General features: G+C 36.9%; 1 protein-coding gene across 4 annotated transcripts in view; it reads left to right on the forward strand.

Annotated features, from left to right (window-relative positions):
- The window catches only part of VTI1A (vesicle transport through interaction with t-SNAREs 1A), a 246,194-nt gene that overhangs the window by 132,424 nt on the left and 92,833 nt on the right, over positions 1–20,937 (forward strand). For 2 of the 4 annotated variants that reach the window (XM_072339582.1, XM_072339579.1), the window contains 2 exons: positions 12,895–12,965; positions 17,382–17,443. In XM_072339582.1, the coding sequence (XP_072195683.1) occupies positions 12,895–12,965; positions 17,382–17,443 (133 nt within the window). Of the gene's footprint in view, positions 1–12,894; positions 12,966–17,381; positions 17,455–20,937 lie in introns of all 4 variants that reach the window. The other 2 variants (XM_072339580.1, XM_072339581.1) reach the window with 1 other exon arrangement.

The following is a 20,937-nucleotide window of genomic DNA, read 5'->3' on the forward strand; positions in this document are numbered from 1 at the left end:
GAAGTTGAATGGTAGGCACCTGAAAATTCTGATTATTTTGCTGTAAGATATCCTGATAGCCGGAGCAAAGCACTATGTGAGCACTTGCTTGTTTTGGTGGGACTCTAGCAGAAACATTATGACAGATAGAGTAAATAGTATGAAAGTAATGGTGACTTGCCAGAAACAAATGACTTGCCAAAAACTGGAAGATCTGTGCTCAGCTCATAGTCCTTTGCTTGTAAGTATTCTTTTACTTATTTCTAGTTCAGAAGCAATTAAAACAATAAAAAGAAATAAAATGAAATAAAAATAAAGTAAAACCCAGCATGTCTTCAAGAATTGCTTTGCCAAAACTTGTAATAGGATGTGAAAGAGGCTGAGAATTTCCTCCTTGATATTACATTAAATTATTATTACCCATTTTTTCCTAAGCAGGAATAATATTTAATTGTCATTTAAACTAGTTCTTTAAAATCCCATAGTTTTACCCACAATAATCCAAGAACATTTAGTAAGTCTTAAAATATTCATAACACACAGAGATCATTACTCTCGAGACCTTCGTACAAAGCAGTGAAGTGTGTCAGACATATGGCAGAAACCTCTTCATTTCTTATTTCTTGTTATGATTATATGAAAGAAAGGCAAATTCTCTGTTCTTTCCCCATTGCAATTTGCATGCCATTGTTTTATCTGTTGTGGGCCAAATTCACCTCATCCACATGCTCAGAGAAGAACATGGAGTTAATCAGGCTTGAATGTAGCTCAGTAAATATAAGCACAATACTGGTAAGTTATTGTTTTCTTTCCATTTTCTGTACAGTATTTCAAGTAAGAAAAAAAGGGAAAATATTTCTTTAAATATCCCCTATGACATTAAGAACCCAAACTGCATTGCAACACAGATGCCAGTACCTAGTTTTGTATTATTTATAATTGTCTAAAACTGTTGATTGCTGTGTCATTGAGTGTTAAAAAATAAAATAGAATACAAGTCTTGCATTAGGAATGCATCATAAATATCAGAAGCCATTGTAGTGGTACTGTGCGTATTAGAGAGGATGAGTAATTTGTTCTAATTATATTTCAGTGTGATTGTCTAAAGACAAGTGGAACCTCAGAGGGTTATATCTGATATAAAACTGTGGTTACAGTATATGGTCATAATCCCCAGATCTGTTGTGTCGAAATGACAGTATAATGAGTGGAAGTTAAAATGTCCTCTGCTTTCAAGTCATCATAGTTGTCATTTGATTAAATAATAGTTCATTCTGTTTGATGTTTTGGCTTTATTATTCAGAAGCACTTCAGTATATGTGTCCTACCTTTGTGTTATGTGCTCCTGGCAACCAGGTATCTGTATAGGTTCTTATTTACACACCTGCAGCAGATGCACTGCACAGTTTCACTTGTGTATATGCTGCTTCAATATGGACTTTAATTATTCCTCTTAATTATGGTGCATTCACAAAAAGAGGGAAATCATTGGTCAGCTGCAAAAAAAAACGTGCTTAGTATTTGAAGGAATTTGATAATTTTGTTGTAGTTGGTAGCTTGGCAGGTGGTAATAATGCTATGCCAGCACTGTCAAAATATGAAAATTAAAGTGACGATGGGTTTTAATGAAATCCATTTGACAAATATAATTAAGGTGTTTTAATATGAAGCCCTGTAATAAAGACTACCGGTGGACTCCCTGAGGTCCTGACTAATTGTGTAGATTGCTTTTAAGCTTTGAATAGTTTTATTGGATAATGAACTGTTAAGAAGTGTTAGATCTTTCTTAAGCAGAATTTGGTTTGAAAAAGAAGAGGAGAGACAGGCCTGAGGTGTGGCATTTTAAACATAATTAGAAGAGAGATTTAAGTTAACATCTTTGATCTTGCTGTCAGTTTTTGATTAGAGCTGTAAATGCTTTAATCAAGTGCAGTGTAGTCATTACATTTCTAACTGTTTTTAAACTGCGAAATTACTGAGACACTGACATCGGTTTAACACTTCTTGAGAATTTCCAGCAAAGTTATGGTTGTAAACTGAGTCTTTGCGATAAAGCATTGCGCCGCAATAATTTACCAGTTTCACAGATCGTGGGATAATTATATTTTGCTGCTCAAATAATTTGGAAATCCTTTATGGGATTAAATGCAATGTCCTGTAGTTGAGGAGAGTGGGTTGCTTCAGTTTGCATTTTGATAATACTTCCTAATGCTTTTTTGTGTGTGGTCTTTTGTTTGGTTTTTGGTTTTTTTTTTCAATTAAAATAATATTCAGACTGGTACTTATAGAGAAAATGCATACCTCACAAAGTACATACAATATTTGAATGCCTTCCAAAGGAGTGCAGTCTTGTTAATGGTAGATATTACGTTCTGCTGGATTCCCTCTTACCCATTTAAGAAACGGAGAAAAAGGCACAAATATTCCCTTGGGGAATTTTCTCATGTCCCCTTTTGCAAAGATTGCTGCGAGAAATTTTCAAAAATATTTAAATATATATATATATTTTTTTTCAACTCATTTCCAAAATAGGAACAAAGCATGAAAATGGCCATGGATGTAGCTAAGAAAGATGAGTGAGGCTGGTCAGCTGGATTGTACCTGCCCATAGGTGGCATGCCATTCATTGTGAATACTGAAGCTGGCAGACCTGGTCCTTTCCCACATCTGGCCTTGACCTCTTTGTGCTTTGAGCATGACAGAAAATCCAGAAAGTCCTTTTGCTGTGCCAGGTGAGGGGCTGTTGGTCTGACTGCTTTGCTCTTCTTGGTCCTCTAAGTAGGAAAAAAACAAAACAAAACAAAACAAACAAAAAACAAACAAACAAACAAACAAAAAACCTCCAGCAAAGAAGTATAGACTTATTCACATAAATAAACACTAACACTGGCCTGCTGCTGCCTTACGAAATTGTTAATTGCATCCCCCAGCATGTCCTGCACGCTGACAGGTCTGGGGCCAACAGGAGTGAGGGGGCCTATGACATCTTATGACTGCTCAGAGGCCAGTGCTTCTTTCGAGCACATCCAGCACATGCATCCCTGCTGATGGCAACTCAGTAACACCTAGCAGAGAGAAGCAGTGTCTGGTAGCCCCAGCCCAGACCACCAAGGGCCTCAAGGACAGCTTCCAGTAGCTGGGATTGCACTTGGAGCACTGCAAGCAGCTGCTTCAGACAGGTCCAAGCAAAAACTCACTTTTCCACACAGTAAGCTGGTCTGTTCTGGAGCTGTTTGTTTTTCGTTGTCTCCAGGTGTGCCCTCAATTAAACCATAAAGCAGTAGTCTAGTGTGGAGATGCCAAAAGCAAGCATAAGTGTTGCTGAGTTCCTCCGTCAGAAAAAAAATCACACTTGTCATCCTAGACACTTACTGAAAACTCATTTTTTCAACATTTTTTTTCCTTGCAAGGATCCCTTAGAAACAGATCATGCCTACATGCAATAAAGGCCTCGTGCAAGTCTGCCTCTTAAACGCCATCTGAAGAGCTTAACTTGATACTAAAATATAATTCTGCTCTGACGATTGCTATAAAAAATTGTATTATGGGAAAGCCTTTATTTCCATCTCATCAATTTCCAGAAGAAATATCTTTGGTTGACAAGTACAAGAGCAGAGATTTTATATATAACCCTGCAAACTCAGCCTGGATTTTAAAATCAGTCTGGATTCTTCTTATATACCTCCTGATAACAGTGATTTGCCAGACCATCAGGTATTTTTCATTGTTCCTTCTGTTCCCTTGCTGTGGGTTTAATGAGGTAGTGGTTTTCTCAGCATTACTCTGTGTGTAATCGAAGGCAATGTTGTGGATGGAAATAACTAACACTTAGCTGATGTGTGTGAAAAAGGATAAGAATCCATAGCTGCATTGGTCCTGCAGGGTAAGAATAAAAATACAAACAGAGGAAAAATGACTTAACATGGGCTGATCTGAGTGGAGGAAAACAGGAGTCTGTAAGAAAATCATTGTGTAAGCAGCTGCATTAATGTTTGGTCCTGTAGGTGCAGGTCTTAAATGACTATATATTTCAAATGAGTGGGCTCTAATTGGGGCATTTAAATTATGGATAAATAGAAGACTCAAAGCGTAGTAAAATATACAACACTAAACTTCCATCAGCAAACAAAAATGCAGACATGCAAAATGCCACATTATTTTTCTCTATAAACTTTCACTTTTCCAGGTGTGACTGGTGGTGTCTCCTTAGACCAGTTCTTACCACCAGTTCTACAGCATTGCTTCAGTGCTGCATTTCTGCCCAGTTTGGGTGCTTTTGCCCCCGTTCTTTCTGAAACGTCTTTCATGATCTCTCCTCATAACAGTCTCATGTTTTCAAGATAATGTTTTTCTTACTTTTATTTATGAAACCTACGGAGTAAATGGGCATTTAACTTGACTGTGGTATCTAGATTGTGCACTGTGCACCATCATGTAGATGTATTTCCCTGTACTGCCTTATAGCAAGTCAAAATTTCTGTAGCAGACATCTCAGCAAGGAGTTGGGTGCCATGGACATTTTAAAAAGGTCCCTCCAGAGAACAGACCAAAAGTCTGGGGCAATACTTGAACCTCAGAGCTTTACTCCTTGTCCTCTGTTTCCAAATAGTTAAGATTTCCAGAGTCCTGAAGGAAGAAAGGAAGATTTTTCTCTGCAAGTAAAACCATCATGACAAAACTCATGTGCGCTAGACATCACAAGCTTTCCTAGTTGTAAATTAACTGCTGAATAGACCAACATAGTTTTTAAGGGGTTTTTTCCTCTCCCAATTGCCACGTCTTTGGAGAAACATTACATTTAAAAGGGAATTTGAACGTCATGAATAATTTTGAATTTGTTTTGCCTCCTTTAAATTTTCTTGTTTGTTTGTTTTGGTAGAAACCTTGAACAATAACTTTACTCAGCAGTCTCTTTGTTATTCTGTTTTAAACCTCTGTACTTTCAGCCTCCAACTTTGCAATGCAGTTCTTTTTTTATGGCGTTGAGATTTTGAGAGATTTAGATGGTGGGAAAATAGGAAGCACTGAAAGGATGGGCTAATTAATGTTCCCTCAGCCTATCTAAAATAAGCTATTGTGTTAGAGTTTTGCTATGTTTGTAATTTATGCCTGTTAAACCTTTGTTTCATCATCTATTACTGTCTTCCAAGCTCCTATTTGCACTTACTGTCTATAACAAGCATTTCATTTTATTTGGAGAAAAAACGGTTTCAGTTACTTCTACTGTACCCGAAAAGGAGAATAGGATTTGCAAATGATAAATGGGGAAGTTGACTAGCTAACTAATAAAGATTTGTCTTAATCAAGTATGATTTGTCAGAACAGGAGCGCACTGGGGTCAGGGCACGCGCAATGAATAATACAGCATTCACTGGAGAAAAGGACCAGGCAAAAGGCCTCATAAATATGCTGCGATTACCCATTGCTAATTCGTATTCAAAGAATGAGTTGCACTGAAGCCAGCCTCGAGGTTGCTGAGCTGTTCACCTGCTTTGTGGGCCTTGCAATGTTTAAGAAAGTTTATACATATAATACATATAGTTTTCAGAATGCTTTATTTTTGCACAGTACTTACACTTTTTGGTCAGTAACTTTAAGCATTATTTATTAATTGTTCTCTAGGTTTATTTATTTTTTTTTCTGGATGCTGTTTTCTTTCTATTTTTTGTTTTTAAAATATGAATGTGAATATAGCAAGAGATACTACCATTCTGATTGAAAATTAATTGCTAAACAGCACAAAGTGGGTTAAAACACTCTTTAGGTCTATGGAAATACTAAAGATCAAACACGTATAAACTTCTTGCTCCTGCTGTGATCTTTTCTGACTTTCTCATCAGTTTGTGGATCCAGGGTAAACCTGACACGTTAGGATGTTGGGGGAAATCTGAACAAACCCGTATGTCATTGTATTTGGCTCTGGCTTGGTTTTCATTTGCTGACATTGCTTTCTTGCTTCTAGTAGCCATTTCTCGAAGTGAAAACACTCTTCTCGTGTTTGTTTGTTTGTTTGTTTTTTGGGGGGGGGTCCAAAAAGAGATGCTGCAAAGAACCTCATTCTTACTGTTTTAGCTATGTTAATGGGCCACAAATTAAAAAGTTCCAGTACTTACAGATATAATTAGCGAACTTTATTCTCTCCAGTGTTTAAATGCTGTATGCGGGGTCTTTCCATAGTTAAATATTTTTAGATATATTCTGTTCCACGCTTCAGTTTTAAGTTATATTTCAACAATTTATGTATTTTCTTATCTTTGCCGTTTGTGTGTTGGCTAAGAGTGTGTCCCATCTATTTTGTGCTAAACTCTGTCTATTGAAATGTATTTATTGCATTAAGAGTAAATCAGCTATAGAGGGTAGGGCCAACTTCATGATTTTCAAGACCTTGAGCTGCCATATGCAATAGCCTAAGTTGCCAAGTCTGTGCCTACACATCTTGAGTCTTTGAAGTAAGGAGTACTGCAGGGTCCAAAGTAATTATTTGCACTGCTTTGAGTAGAGTGTTTTTTTTTTATTAAATTATGACTATGAATTCAGCCTTATTTAGATGAACCAAAGATCCCTGTTGTCTTGTTGCTGTTTGGAGTTGTAGTTTTAATTAAGTGATGGTTTGTCAATCAAGTTTTAAAGGGTATGTTTCTGCAACTTGATTTAGATTTAATCATTGCTAATATTCTCCAATGCTAAATTACCTTCAGAAAAGTTCAAGACTGGCAATGCTGTAATGAAGCAACATCCACTCCTTGCACCACTGCTCAGGGCAAGAGCAGACTTTTCCCATCCTGACAGCACTTCAAGTAGAGGGAAGAAAGGATGCTGAGGGCTGGTTCCCAACTTCACTTCGATATGTGACTGAAATGAGAGTAGCAAGTTGTTTACTTATCTTGATGCACTGAGCAAGGATTTCTTTTGCCTTAGAACTTTTTCGAAGCAAGAAGAAAAGAAAAGTGAAGGGAGGGATTTGGAGTGGATAAGCCTTGCTGAGCACGGCTGGAACAAGGTCTGGGCTTCAATATAGACACATTCAGGGGAATCAAAGTCTGTCACCTCCTGTGAACGTAGCTGGGAGGATATTAGTGAGGGAGCTCAGCTAGATGGGTGACGGGAGTAGACAGAAAAAAAAATACATCAGTTAGTGAGAAATGAGTGGTTCTATACCATCAGATTGATGTAAGTTAGGATTTCAGAAAAGCTATGAAACCTTAGAAAAAGAAAAGGCTACTAGAGGTGAACTTACGGGGTCTGTCATTTATCATCTTTCTCCTTTCTTTTTCTTATATTCTTCTCATTCATCTGTCTTTTTCTTTTTTTTTTCTTTTTCTTTTTCCCCTGGAGAAGGACAAAGTTGGTCTGGACCATGAGAGGTATTGGTTATGAAACGCTCCCAGTTTGTTCTTAAAGATTTGTGGCGTCTTCCTCAAATATCTTATCTTCCTTATTTTGAACAAAGCACAGTGCTGAGTTCTGGCTAGATGTTCCGGATGCTTTTCTTTCTGGCACCCCTCATTTCGTGATTAGCAGACCCTTTTGTTGTTGGCCAATGCAAAGAATATTGTCAACATCCATTATTGTATATAGAAACCTTTCTCATTAGAAAAATATTTGTATTTTAAGTTTGGTGGAGATATTGTTAAGTGTTTTGGTTTTTTTTCATTGCTTTCGCAGTAAGAGAATGCAGCTCATTTTATCCTCTCTAGTAATTGTATTTCTGAAAGCTCTGGAAGTGCTGGATGTCCTCAGTACATGCTGTGGGCTGTCAGTATTCTTTGTAAGATACAACAGTTCTCCTGAAGACACCAACCAGTCCCTGTGACGTGTAGCTAATTTCTAATTTCTCACATTAGGTGACCAACATGCAAATTAATTTCTTTGTTGCAGATTCAGGAGTCATTTGAGCAGCTCTCACATTTCACCATTAATGTTGTGCAAACATTCTCTCTGTCGGCATATAGCCATTATATCATCCTTTACTTATTTGTACTAACCCATATTTGTCATTTAATAACTGTAATGATCTAAACCCCTTTGTATCTACTTATATTGACGGTTCAACATAATATACATCAACTGTGAGCTTGTAAATTTATAGGACTTTTACCTGTGTCCCTACACATAAAGATGTGTCATCACTTTCTTTATTAACTTTCTGCTGTCAGAAGCATAAAGCATTTTGACTTAACCCCAAATTCTTCTGACTCCTACGCTATATATTTTCCAAGTTTGTAAATCTGCTTGCTGCCACCTCTGAACAGTGAGCATTTAACACCTCCTAGCATTTTTGTATTTTTTTTTTCCCAGAAACTGTCATTAATGATTAATCACTCTAGTCTCCTAAAATCTAAACCTTTAATTTCTCCAGAGCAGAGTGACAGTGTTTTGGAAAAAAAAACTGTCCCAGCCTTGAATGTATTTACTGGATTTCTACCTGTGCCAGCCTAGGTCATGTCTAAGAATATTCCATATGCTTTTGCTCTGCCTTCACAGCAAGCTGTGTCTCTGTGCAAGTGTGTTTCCCCAGTGATGTTATTCTCTAGGCAAGCCTGGAGAGCTTGGTGTGTAGATGTTATCCATTCTTATGATACCCTCTGCCATGACACACGGTGTTGTGGGGTTTGGGGCTTTTTTTGAGTTTATTTATTTCCTCTTGATTTTAACTTGATCACCTCCTTTTCCCAGTGTAAATTAGTTTGTGATTTCCCACCTCTAATTGCATAGCTCACGTGCATGCATTGTGCATAAGACAAGATTGGACAAATCATACTTCAGGCATCCGCTGCATGATTTGGTTGTTTGTAATCCTTTTTTAGTGTTTTTAAACTGTATCAGCATTTCAGCTGCCTCTTACGAAATGTGTTTTCTTTCATTTGATGTAAGAATGTACAGACATACAGGGTACAATTTGAGAGGAAAGTGCTTTATTAAACCATGTTGAATTTTTTTTTCTTTTTCTTTTTCATATGAAAAGAAAAAATGCAGACTCTGTCATCAAAATTAATTAAAATGCATGTGTATTATCCAAAAGCCTGGAGTGGCTCATTCTGCATCATTCCTATCTCTTGACATTACTCATTATTATTACTCAATATTAGTTGTTCTTAAGGAAAGAAGTGATTAGAAAAGGCTCTTTCAAAATCAGTTTGGCTGTAAATACTTAAACAACTAAAAGCAAAATAAGAAAAAGAAAAAACTAGTCAAGTACTACTTATCTTGCATCCTTGATATGTGTGTAAGTATTACAAACCAAGCTTGGTGGAACATATATTAAATAATTATGATTTGTACTTATAAATAAATACTGCATGTAGGTTACATGCAAATTCCAAGGTAAGGGCATATTCAAAGGTGTAAAAGCATTGCTGGAAATGATAGTTGTCTTTTGGGTGTATATCAATATAAAAGCTGAAAGCCATGTTTCAGTTGTTGCACAGAGGAAGGGAGACAATTTGGGCTTGCATCTGTTTGTTTTTCAGTTAGGGAAATCTTCGTTCTTCAAATTGGGTTCAGTGTTTTAAGAAGAGAGATGGGTTGTGTTCTTTTTTGCACTATAGACTTACACTGTTTGTGTGAGACCCACAGCATCTCATTATTATCGAAGTGTTTGGCCCTGAAAAAGCTGGTTTCCTATGGCCCACTCAAACACCTTCCTAGGTGCAGTGTAGTTGCAGCTGTGAATTTTGGCATTCAGTCCTTAAGACTGATGTTTGTTAATACGTTTATGGACTTGAGAATTTTTTTTCTGTTCATCACAACATTGTTTAAGACTGAGATAATTGCTATACTGAACATTCCTGCTGTCTGTCAGAAAACAGATCATAAGGACATGAATGCGTTCACCCTTCTGCTTTTTGTAGTTCAGCTGCAATTGTGAAACATGATTTTCTGCATCAATTTGGGAATTTCAGGTAGAAAGGGTAGCACCAACTACTTAGCACTGAGATGATTCTGTTGAAGTAACACTGGCAGCAGTTCGGGTACTGGCCTTACTTCATGCATATGCACTACAGTATATCTTAGAAATGTTTCCTTTTCATATAACTGTAGTAGCATCATCAACAATTTGTTTTGTAACTAATCTGGAAGGAACCATATAGTATAAAAATCTGCCACATGAAGGCTTTAACTGGCATTGAAACAGCAGAGTCCTGGGAAAACCTGAGAAGTGATAGCAATGCTATCAAGCCTGTAATTAGTTTTACTATGGGGCAATGTTGCTTTGTTCCAGTCCTGAGCACCTTCAGTTGCAAACGAAGTGAGGAGATGTGTCTTCATGTCATTTATGAGTCTGAATTTTCTTCATTTATTAATATTTTTATTTGACTGTCGTGACCTTCCAGCAAAAAAATCAACTTTTGTTGTTATCAGTGAGTTTTCTGAGAGCAGAACAAGGGTATGAAAAGGATCTGTAGATAAAGGTGTCAATTTATGTTTGCGAACTTATTGTGAGATTATGTTACCTCTGTTATATCTCTTTGTTCAACTTATGTTGTTATTTTAGCCCAAAAAAGGCCAAAGATCATCAGCTAAAGTGCATGTAGAGTAAAGCTGCTCCTGTAAAATTGATGATCCATCCAATTATTTATCTATAGAGGCTGCTGGGAAGAAACGCAACCATCTCAGTTCTCAGACCCTTCTGCTAGGTTGAACTTCATGGCTGAAGGTTTAATCCCTAAGTGTCATATCAACAATTCGTTCTGTGATATTCTGGCTGACATGCTCTCCTTCCTTATTTATTGATGTCTTCAGTCATCGACAATGAGAGGAAAATACACTATTCGTCAAAGTGACGGTGTTTTACCCTCACTTACAGTTGATGCTGCTGTCACATTGATGGCTGGAAAATAAACTCAATCATTATAAAAAGCTGAGAGTGTGAACTTGCTAGTGACAGGAAGAAGATGAAAAAAAAAAAACAAAAAAACAACCGATAGTAACTTGCTTAAAATTGGTGTAATAAAAATAGAACTGTTTCCTATAAAGATGTTTCCAAGCTTTGTTTGCGAAATGCCAAGCCATTGTAGCCATTTACTTTAGAATTATTCCTCTGAAGGAAAACGCGCTCTTCGTGCTCCTTGTCTGCACAGCCATAGGTATAATTTTTAGTAATAAGTATTTGTTGTAATTTCACCTCGTGCTACAATTTGTATTGTGATTTGTTGATTGATTTCCTCTATATTTTAATGTATTTTGCTTTGTTTTTTTCTCCCCTAGAATACTCTGAATACATTTATCTGTTTCTTTATGCCAGTATTTTAAGTGCTTTGATAAGAATAAACCTATAAGGGTTCATCCAGTAAGTGCTAGGGCACACAAGTATAGGCAAAGCTCTGCTTACAATCACTTTTGTAGTCTACCATTTGTATAGCTGGACGGCACCTTTCAGCTTTTTTAACTCAATAACCACAATCTTACCACATTTCACCTTTGGGAGGCATTATATATACAGCTAAAAGTGAAGCACAGCAAGCCAAGAGGGACAAGATAGCATAATGAGGATGTCAATTTGTGGTCAGATATCTGAGGAAATATTTATCTTACTTGTGCTGTACTTGGCAACAGATAGAGAAATATACATGCAGTGAATTTCCTTAGACTTCGTCTGACAGAGTGTGTATATTGTGTTAAATGCATTTAGGAAAATAAATCACTTGTCCCAGATTTTAAAAGTTTGGGATGATTCTAATTGGGTTATTCCCTGAGAATGGACTGTATCTGTTGAAAAAAGGAAAAAAAAAAGGAAAAAGAAATCGTTTATTCTACTTTCATATATTGGTGATTTTCTTTTTACCAATTTGTTTTTTCATATCTCCTCATATAATGGCATTTTGCATCCAAATCATTCACCAGAGCAAAAGCAAGATGTGATTTTTGTTGTTTATGAAGAAAGCCTGCTTTTATGGTTTCACTCAGGTGGTGAGCTCTCTCAGTAGCCCAACTGAAACGTGCATGTCTCACACTCACGATGTGTCCTGAGGCAAATCTACGGCTGCTTCAGCTACTTGTGTCTGCTTCCGCACCTGTAAATGGGAATGATTTAACTTCGTTTTCTCCTTCAGGGAAATATAGGGAAGATTTCTTAATGTTCCTGTAGAGCTTTGAAGATTAAAATCTCTTTCCTATATTAGCTGCTATTATTTCAGTCAAAGAGGAGCATTTGACTGAAGCTGTTTGAAGAGTAAAGTTTTGGCGTCTTGTATTGTCTTGAGGCATGGATTCCTCTCTCTGCTATAATTTTGCAACCTTTAGTTTAGCATGAGCTACAGAAACAGGCAACCCATGTGTAAACAAATGGTGATGCCGACAGATTAATGTCTGCTGGTACAGACATCAGCAGATCCATTGCAGTGCATCTCCAGTCCTGCCAGAAATACTACATGATGGAGCAGAATAGACACCAGTAACTGGGCATAGCTCAAAATGACTTTCATTTAAGCTACAGTGGTAAAAGCTGAGAGGCATAGAAAAAGATTTGCTTCCTACATGACTTCTCAGTATATTCAGAAGTAAAGGATTGCTGTTGTTTTAGTGAAGGCTTCCTGTCTGCCTTGTTAAAACAAGAAGTGGATGTAAGGAGCGTGTGGGCAGCACAAGCTCCCAGCACTCAGAGCAGGTTTAGAAGTCTTTGTGTCTTTGTTCCATAGACCAAAGGTTAGCACTGGTTTCCAGACCCTGTGCAACCTTGACAGATGGAAAGGGGACAGCTTCTGGTCTGAGTGTTACTCCTGCAGTTTTATGCTGTGTGGAAAAGTTGAAATAATGATATTGTCCTCTTTGCAGTTAGGAGGAGCGATTAAGCTATCACATGTATTAAGTGCTGCTGTTCTTTAAATAGCTTTGTTACAATCTAACCTGGCATTTTGAGGCCTTACAGTCAGAAACTATATTTTTCATGATTTGCATTTTGATTTTTTAATGCAGAGCAGATTGGACAGGAGATGCTGGAAAACCTCAGTCATGACAGAGAGAAGATCCAGCGTGCTCGGGAAAGGGTAAGTTTGATAATAAATAATTGCTGGTCACAGATTTTATTCGCTTTAGGCAAGTTTGCTGTGCATGCAAAAAATAGTCCAGCATATTGATTAGTTTTGTATAAATCAGCTGCTATTGTAAGATGTAATCACCATCTGCAGCAAAGCACTTAGGAAGTGTCTTATATGGGCTTCCCTAGGGAGTCACACTGAAGTCACCAAACACACTGCTGGAAGCAAGCTTTCTGTCATTGCCATCACACACAATCAGATCTTCTTTCTGTCCTTTGAAGGATTTATTATAGTGTCCATTGCAGTGACTTCTTGGACTCTATGAAACAAAGTTCATACTGTGATTTAGCTGAAAATAATTGATCATCTGCTGCTCTTAATAGCTGTAGAGCCATCTTCATTGCTCAGGTTTTATTTGCCTTATGAGGATGTATGTGATAGATAACTCCTTTTCTCAGTGTTACATAGGTAAAATCAACATGTCTTTCTGTATTGTAGTTTCCTATACTGCCACTCTGTCACTACAGTCAGAAAGATATCTGTCATTTTTGGCTTATGTTGCCTCTACAGGAATCATCTTTACTTTGTAGAATTTAGTGAAGATGCCCAATAACCCATCCCAACCAACTCATATAACATCTATGAACCTCAGTCTCAAAGATTTGACCCTTTGACTCTGATCTCTGCTCACAGAGTTTCGGAAAGATCTTACCAGCTCTGCTAACTCTCCCAGAACCAGTCGTGACTGCATCTGAGCCTTTCTGTCCAGGACACATTGATCAGATGCTCTCTTGAGTGTCCAATTTTGCTAAGTCTCTCACAGGCCTCTCTCTCACAAATACCACTTAAGAGAACTCCCTGATCTGTCCCAGGGAGTTTCTTTACCTGGATAGCTTTGATTGGTGAAACCCCATATGACAGCTTTAATGAGGCATTTTCTGTCAGCTGTACCAGCTGGTTTTTAAAGTTCTGGGCATAAGCTACTTTAAAACGTTAAGTATAACTGAATTGTTAAGTAAAAGGATTGTGAGCATTTACCAAGGGTTGTTCAGGCAAATCTGTGTCATTTCCTCTCCAGTCCTCGATCCCTTGTGACTGGTAAGTCAGAGATGCTTTTCTTTTTCTATATGGACAAATAAAACCTGAGCAATGAAATGGATAATGTGTATCTATTTCTGCTGAATCAAAAAAATCCTCATGATAGTTAGAGGAAGCATAGTTCTAATAACTCCATATACACATAGTTCATAGCATAAACTTTGCATTTGTTTGCCTTCTGAATGAAAAGCAAATTTCTTCTTTGGAAATTTTAAGAGTATTCTAGGAAAGTGCATCTGTTCACAGTTCTGCAAAAGATCTCATCATAAGAGGAAGATCTCAAGTTCCAAGATCCTATTGTGTGCCACTGGGCTATTTTGTTTGGGGAATTCGGAGTAACACATCTGTTTGTGAATTCAAATGTAACATCAGGGATGATCTTGGATAACTTTCCAAGTTTTCCATTTTGTGGAGGTTTTGTAAGGACCAGGGCAGAAGGTGTTCTATCACTGTATAATAGCTTTACACCGAGTACATTCATGCATTATCGTTTCAGCTGGGGAACAAACTTCTCATCTAAAAACCTGGACACAATGGTCAGTTCTTAGCAGCTGAATCTTGTAACAATTATATAATTTTTTTCTTATGATCAAAATTTAAATGATAGTGTCTGTTTAGTTTGGTTAAACCTACATATTTTGACTGCTCCTGTCTGCAGAGTAAAATGTTTGAATGAAAAGAAAAGCAAGAAATAACTGCTGTTATTCGGAATAAATTAAGATGGTGTCCAGGGGAAACTACATGTATAATAACAACCATAAAAGAGGAACTCCCTAAACTGTTTCTTATTTTTTTAAGCCAAAGAGAAAGGATAAAAGCTCAGCTATGAGAGCCAGAGAGATTAACTACACCATGCAGGACTCTCAAAGATTCTTTTTACAAAGCCTAAAATTAAAATGTGTTTAGGGTAGACAGGATATCAGTGGATGCGTCTTGCTCATCTTCCTTCCTTTTTTCTTCTTCTTATTGCTATGTTTAAAAGCTTTCTTGCACACCATGTATATCGGTCATTATTATATTAAACCATCTTTCAAAAGGGTTTTACTGCAGCAATAAATTGCCATTCTATGCCACTTCAGATTTTTGCCCACTGCTGGTTCTTTGGCTTCTGCAGTGCACTGGTATTGGTAAAGACATGATGGAGTAACTACCATCAGATAATTCAGTGTTAAATAAAAACAGACTTACAACTTGAAGATGTTTATGGGTGTATGTTTTTTTAGTGTACTCTTGGGATCTTCCAAGTGAGTCTGTACGTTTGTTTCTACGTTAGCATTTCTTTTGCTTACTTTGTGATGTATTTTGTTTTTGTTTTTTATTGCCATGAAAGTGTGAGGCTGTCCTGCTTAGAGGACTTTATCACACCTGCAAGGTTCCACTTCCCCTCCTAACTATCAGAACTCATTCAAGCTGTCAGGTGGAATCCTGCAGCAAGAGAGGAAAGTTAGGATCAAACATATAACGGTAAAAAGGAGAGAGCTACTTTTCTGTGAGAAGCCCCAAGTGTTAAATGCATCTTTATGAATGATAAAAGACTAATGTAGAGCATACATTTGTGCTTCAGATTCCCTTCCAGCACAAGTAAGAACTTGGTTTCCTATGAGCCTTTTAGAAATTATTGTCATGGGGTTTTTTTCCTCTTACTTGTGTCCAACTGGGTTAAGCAGCTTTTCTGGAGCTTGAATTATCTAGATGAATTAGGAAAAAAATGAGGGAATGACCTTCCCAGAATATAATGCTCATATTTGTTCATGCCACATAAATGCAGAGCTCTGGTCTCAGTGCAAGCCTTCCCACTGAACACAATATGGCTAAGAGCAATCTTGGTTGGTGTTATCCCATCTCAGCTTCTGCTTGGTATTTCCTTAGTACTTTTTCCAAGAACAAGGAGGAAATTATACATAAAGGCTATGTGCCATTCAATGCAACTAGTGATTTCCATAATAAGCATTAAATATGGTAGTAGACATTTACAATATTAGGCTCCAGAATAGCAACTGCTTTTAATATTGCTGCTATGCATATATTCAAGATATAATTGTGGATTGTTATGGTGAAGGTGATTTGTTATTGGAAGGCTGCCGCTTTTCTTGGCAGTGTTACTGCTTCGATGGATTTATAACACAAGATTCATTTTGTCTTCTACAACAAAATTTCTTCACTAATAAGGCAATGATTCAGATAATGCTTTCAATCTGATTTGATAATGAAAAGGTAAATATTCAGCTTTTACAAGAAAAATGTTTTTATGTATGTACACACAGCTGTGTTTTGAGGCATATCAGAAATGGTGGTTCCTGCTATTTTGTAATTGACAATAATTACATTATCCCTTATTGCTCATTTTGATGTCTCCTTGGTTCAGAGTTCTCTGGAAAGTTCGAAGATGTCTCTCCATTAGCTACCAGCAAAAGTGGCAACAGGAAAGAAACACTATTCTTTGTGTGAACTGTAGCTCATAATTTCTAGACTGCCTTTTGTGAGATATTAACAAGCACAAAAATAGAAGCATTTAATTCTTTTCAAAGAAGAACAAAAATTATTGGTCTATTTTAATATGAATTTCATTTTCTTTATAATCATACACTTAGTATCCCCAATTTTGCTTTCCATTCTGTTGTGGTTTTACCTATTTTGCATGACTTCTGAACTATAAAACAGTGCAGCTAATTAAGTTAAGCAGTCCATGTAGCTCTCCTATGTCCTATTAAAGTACTAAAAACACTGCTGTAAGGTCACAGGTTTTCTATTTAAGGGACAGTGTGGGTATATTTTTTAACACAGCATCAGTAAAATGACACCGTTCTGTATTATTGCCTTTTCTTTAAACAGATGACTTTGAAAAACAATGAAAGATGTGTTTAGTTTTCCTTTCTTAAAGCATCAGTAACACAGCACATGGCTATCTCTTCATCCCTTGATGCACTCCCTAATGTCCATAACCAATGTACGTAGTGCACCTCAAAGGGAATTACCATTACAGATAGCAATCTATATAGTGTCTAGAATGGCTTGGGTTGGAAGGGATCTGAGGGAGTCATCAAGTTTCAAACATGTCTACCCTCAAAACATTGTTCATAAGGCTTTTCCTCTATATCCTGATTTATCTTTGTTGCCTCAGTGTCTTGTCTTCTACATGTTGCATCTCTATGGAAGTGAAAACCCAAACAAAACCTCTTCAAATTTCAGAACTTTGGTGGCTTTCTTTCTCATGAGTTTGTCATAGGCTCAAACTGAAGTCCACAAACTGACAGAAGAAATCTGCATTCTTTGTACAAAATGGCATTCATATGACATTTAATTTTAACAGAACTTCTTTCTCCCCAGCTTAGAGAAACAGATGCAAACCTGGGGAAGAGCTCCAGGATACTGACAGGGATGTTGCGAAGGTAAGGCTAAGGTAGGGACACTTCCACTCTTTCTTTTTTTCCCCCTCTTTTCCTCTGTGCCTTTCTTTTTACTTTTCATTCAGCCTCCACATTTTGCTGACTTACCTGACTTTTTTTACTTGGGCTGCTATGTGGAATTACTTCAAATGAATTGTGATAATGAAGCAGGCAGGTTAGATAGAAGGCTTTATCACAGCTATGGAAAGAATTTTCTGTAGCCTGAGGGATTACCCCTTGCTCAATCATTTCTCATCTTTGTTTCTTTGTATTTGGGCTTTTTTGGTGAGTTCTAAAATTAAGCTTTTTGATGATCATTTCCTGCATTCCTTTTTCTTGAGTATTCTTAAGATTTTCTCATTTTATTTTTTTTAAAGCTGTTAGATTGGATGTGAGAAAGTTTGTCGTTTTTTCGGAGCTATCTGAATTTATACACAGAGAAAAGGTTAAGGTGATCAGTTCTGTTTGAATCAAATAAGCAGACACATTGTACAACTCCGTGTTTTCAGCCTGTTTGGTTCAAGGTTTAGATTCTATGCAAACTGTCTGTGGCATTAAAGCTAGATAATACAGAGAGAAAAAAAAATTGCGACATCCTAAAAATCTGTGTGGGATCGCAGTGTGGGAGTCACCCATCATTACTCTCTACCTTAAATATTATGTCAATACTTTCCCAGGCAGATTTTTTGAGTGGCACCTCTGGATGTGTCCTCTTCACACAGAGAAGCAGCACTCAGACTTAGGTGTAATGTCCATATTTCTGCATGTATATTCAACTTCCTAATGAGGATGTGCCTCACTCTAATAGGTGATGTTGTGGGGTGATATGAATGTACAGTTTTAAAGGGGTATATAGCATCCTCAGAAGAGTTCACTATGAAATTGCTCTCTTTTACAATGCATGTTTGGTCAATGCAATTAGCTTTAGAGTAAGTTTTAGCAGAGCTGTAGATTTATCACTTGTCTTGGAAAACTGCCAAACTGGAATATATTAAGTTGTTCTGTAGTGCAAGCTTTATCTCTATATAAGCCTTTTCCGACAAATGTCTTTGTTAGTGCCTTGTATACCCAGTTGACAAAGGTTGAAAGGACTGAACCTGATGCCTTCATTCCACAGATTTCTTGCAATTCCAGCTCCGAACTAACATATAAAATTCTCTGATTAAGAGTAATATGTAAATGACAAGAGCTAAATTCAAAATCCACGGAGAAAGAAAGCAGCAATTGAAAGGGATGGTTCAGTGCCCGTAGACAATCAAACTAAAATACAAAAAAAAAGAAAGAAAGAAGGAAAAGATAGAACCCAGCCCAAGTCTCCCCAGGAAGAACCCTGCGACATGAGCTGTAACAAATATTCTGCATATGTCTCCATTTTGTCAAATCTCATTAAAGGGGTTTCTTGCTTTATGTCAATTGAGCTGTCCAAAAATCATTCATCATTTTAGTGTAAAAAAAAAAAAGATGCAGTTATTTAAATAATATCATATTAATGTTAAAGTTCAGCTGTCATTTAATAGTATGGCTTAATCAGACATAGCATTTAGGAAAAATAGTTTTTTCGAGCCTTACTTGGCTTTCAGGTTGGCAGATTCAAATAAGGATTTATGGGTTTCTGAACCAATGTATTCTTTCCATGTTTATGCTTGAGGTACCTCAGCCTTTTTTGCAGCACTCTGTAGTCTGTTGTTTTCAACAAAATAACGTATCTCCTCATATTGTGTTTGAATACATTTGCAAGTAATTTGGAGAAGCTGAAGCAAAAACATATGCTGTAACCTTTGACTTTGTTTTGTGTTTGGGAATCACAGTTAGGAGTCCCAGTTTATAACTGTTCCATAAACCACATGAAAAATATGATCTCTCTGAAATATACTTGGGTTCTTGTTTTCAGACAGAAGGATTACGCAGTCAAAAGCCAAGATAGCGTGTTTCTGTGTGTTAAAAAGGCACTGAAGTTCCTTTTTCTTTAACTAAAATATTGAGCTGGCTCACCCATCTGGATGAGAGGAAGGTTAGGATTTAGGCTCTGTTCAGGTGAACATGTCAAATGAAATGCCTTGATACAGATGCAGCTTGCAGGAGAAGATTCTCAGGATGTTTTGTAAAAACATATAACAGATAGATCAAAGGTGAAGTTGATGTGCTCTATGGATGTTGACTAGAAGCATTATCCCAGCCTCAGCATCATCCCAATATTGTTTAGTCACAAGAATAATCATGAAAAACCTAAGAAATCTGCTCAAATTAGATAAATACAACTGTACAAAAATCAATTAGCACAGATTGGCAGTGTTGTCCTAATTTTGCATACTTCAGTAACTACTACACAGTGTTTCACTTAATTACTGGAACCACTAAGGAAAAATGCTGGAGGACTATTCTTCACATCGTTATCATACAGAAAAGGTAATGTTAAGCTGAACGTAGCTCAACTTAGCTAACACTCCCATAATATGTGTCTTCTGATATGTGTGAAGTTGAATGCCAGACTAGCAGTCTGTGCATCAGAACCAAACTACTTTCTTTACTACTGTTTTTATTCTCTGGGAAAGGTAAAACAACATCTCTTCTGAGTGTGGCCAAACATATTAAGAGATCAGATGTTTAAATCGGTAGGATTCTTAGTGAGAGTGAAATTATTCCCTTTGTAAAAAAATAAAAACAAGATTCTCTAGCCTTGTGTGTGCAAAAAAATTATGGAGATAGGGAATGAATATGGGGATAAGATTTATTAACTGCTATGGGTCACTGAAGAAATCACTGATAGAACAGGAGAAGTCTTCCTATCCCACTTTGGTGCTCTAGCAACTTTAAGTAGCCAGGTTTATGTACTGCACTTTATCTCCTGGTGTTTTACATATATAGGTAAGGAGATTTTTCTGACAGCCTTTTAAAAATCTTCTTGCTTGTAAATATTTCTAATATTCTTTTTTCTTTTCTGTAAAAAAAGAAAAACCTACTGAGATAGCTCTAAACTGGAATGTTCTACTTATGGCACCTCATTACTGTGATAATATCAGCATGTTGATAATGTCAAAACATTAATCATTTCCTTTTACATGAATCTAGAGCTGTGGACATCCTGATATTTTATGTCTCCTCTTTAGCACAGTGAGATTATAACAGATGCTCAGAGTAGTTTCAGTTACAGAATTTTCAAATGATGATTTTAAGATAAGAAAATGGCATCTTAGGTGCAATGTTGCTACCTTAAACATCTATCCTTTGGCCTCTTCACCAATGTGAATTAGGGAGTGCACACTATGTTAGAAAGAAGCAAAAAAGAATATGTTCTGAAAGATCTTCAGTTGTTTGCCCAGATCCTAAGCCAAGAGCCTACAAGAGCTTTTAAAAAATAATTAAAATAAAAAAAGAATTGGACATCCTTCAAGGCGCACAGTGGGTAAAAAACAAACCTTACAGTAGCGAGATAAAAATTTCAGTAGATCTGAATCCTTATCTCATTAGCAGATAAATACTCTCTACTTCCCTCCAAA

This window comes from Excalfactoria chinensis, chromosome 6 (genome assembly GCF_039878825.1).
Source record: "Excalfactoria chinensis isolate bCotChi1 chromosome 6, bCotChi1.hap2, whole genome shotgun sequence".
NCBI lineage: Eukaryota > Metazoa > Chordata > Aves > Galliformes > Phasianidae > Excalfactoria > Excalfactoria chinensis.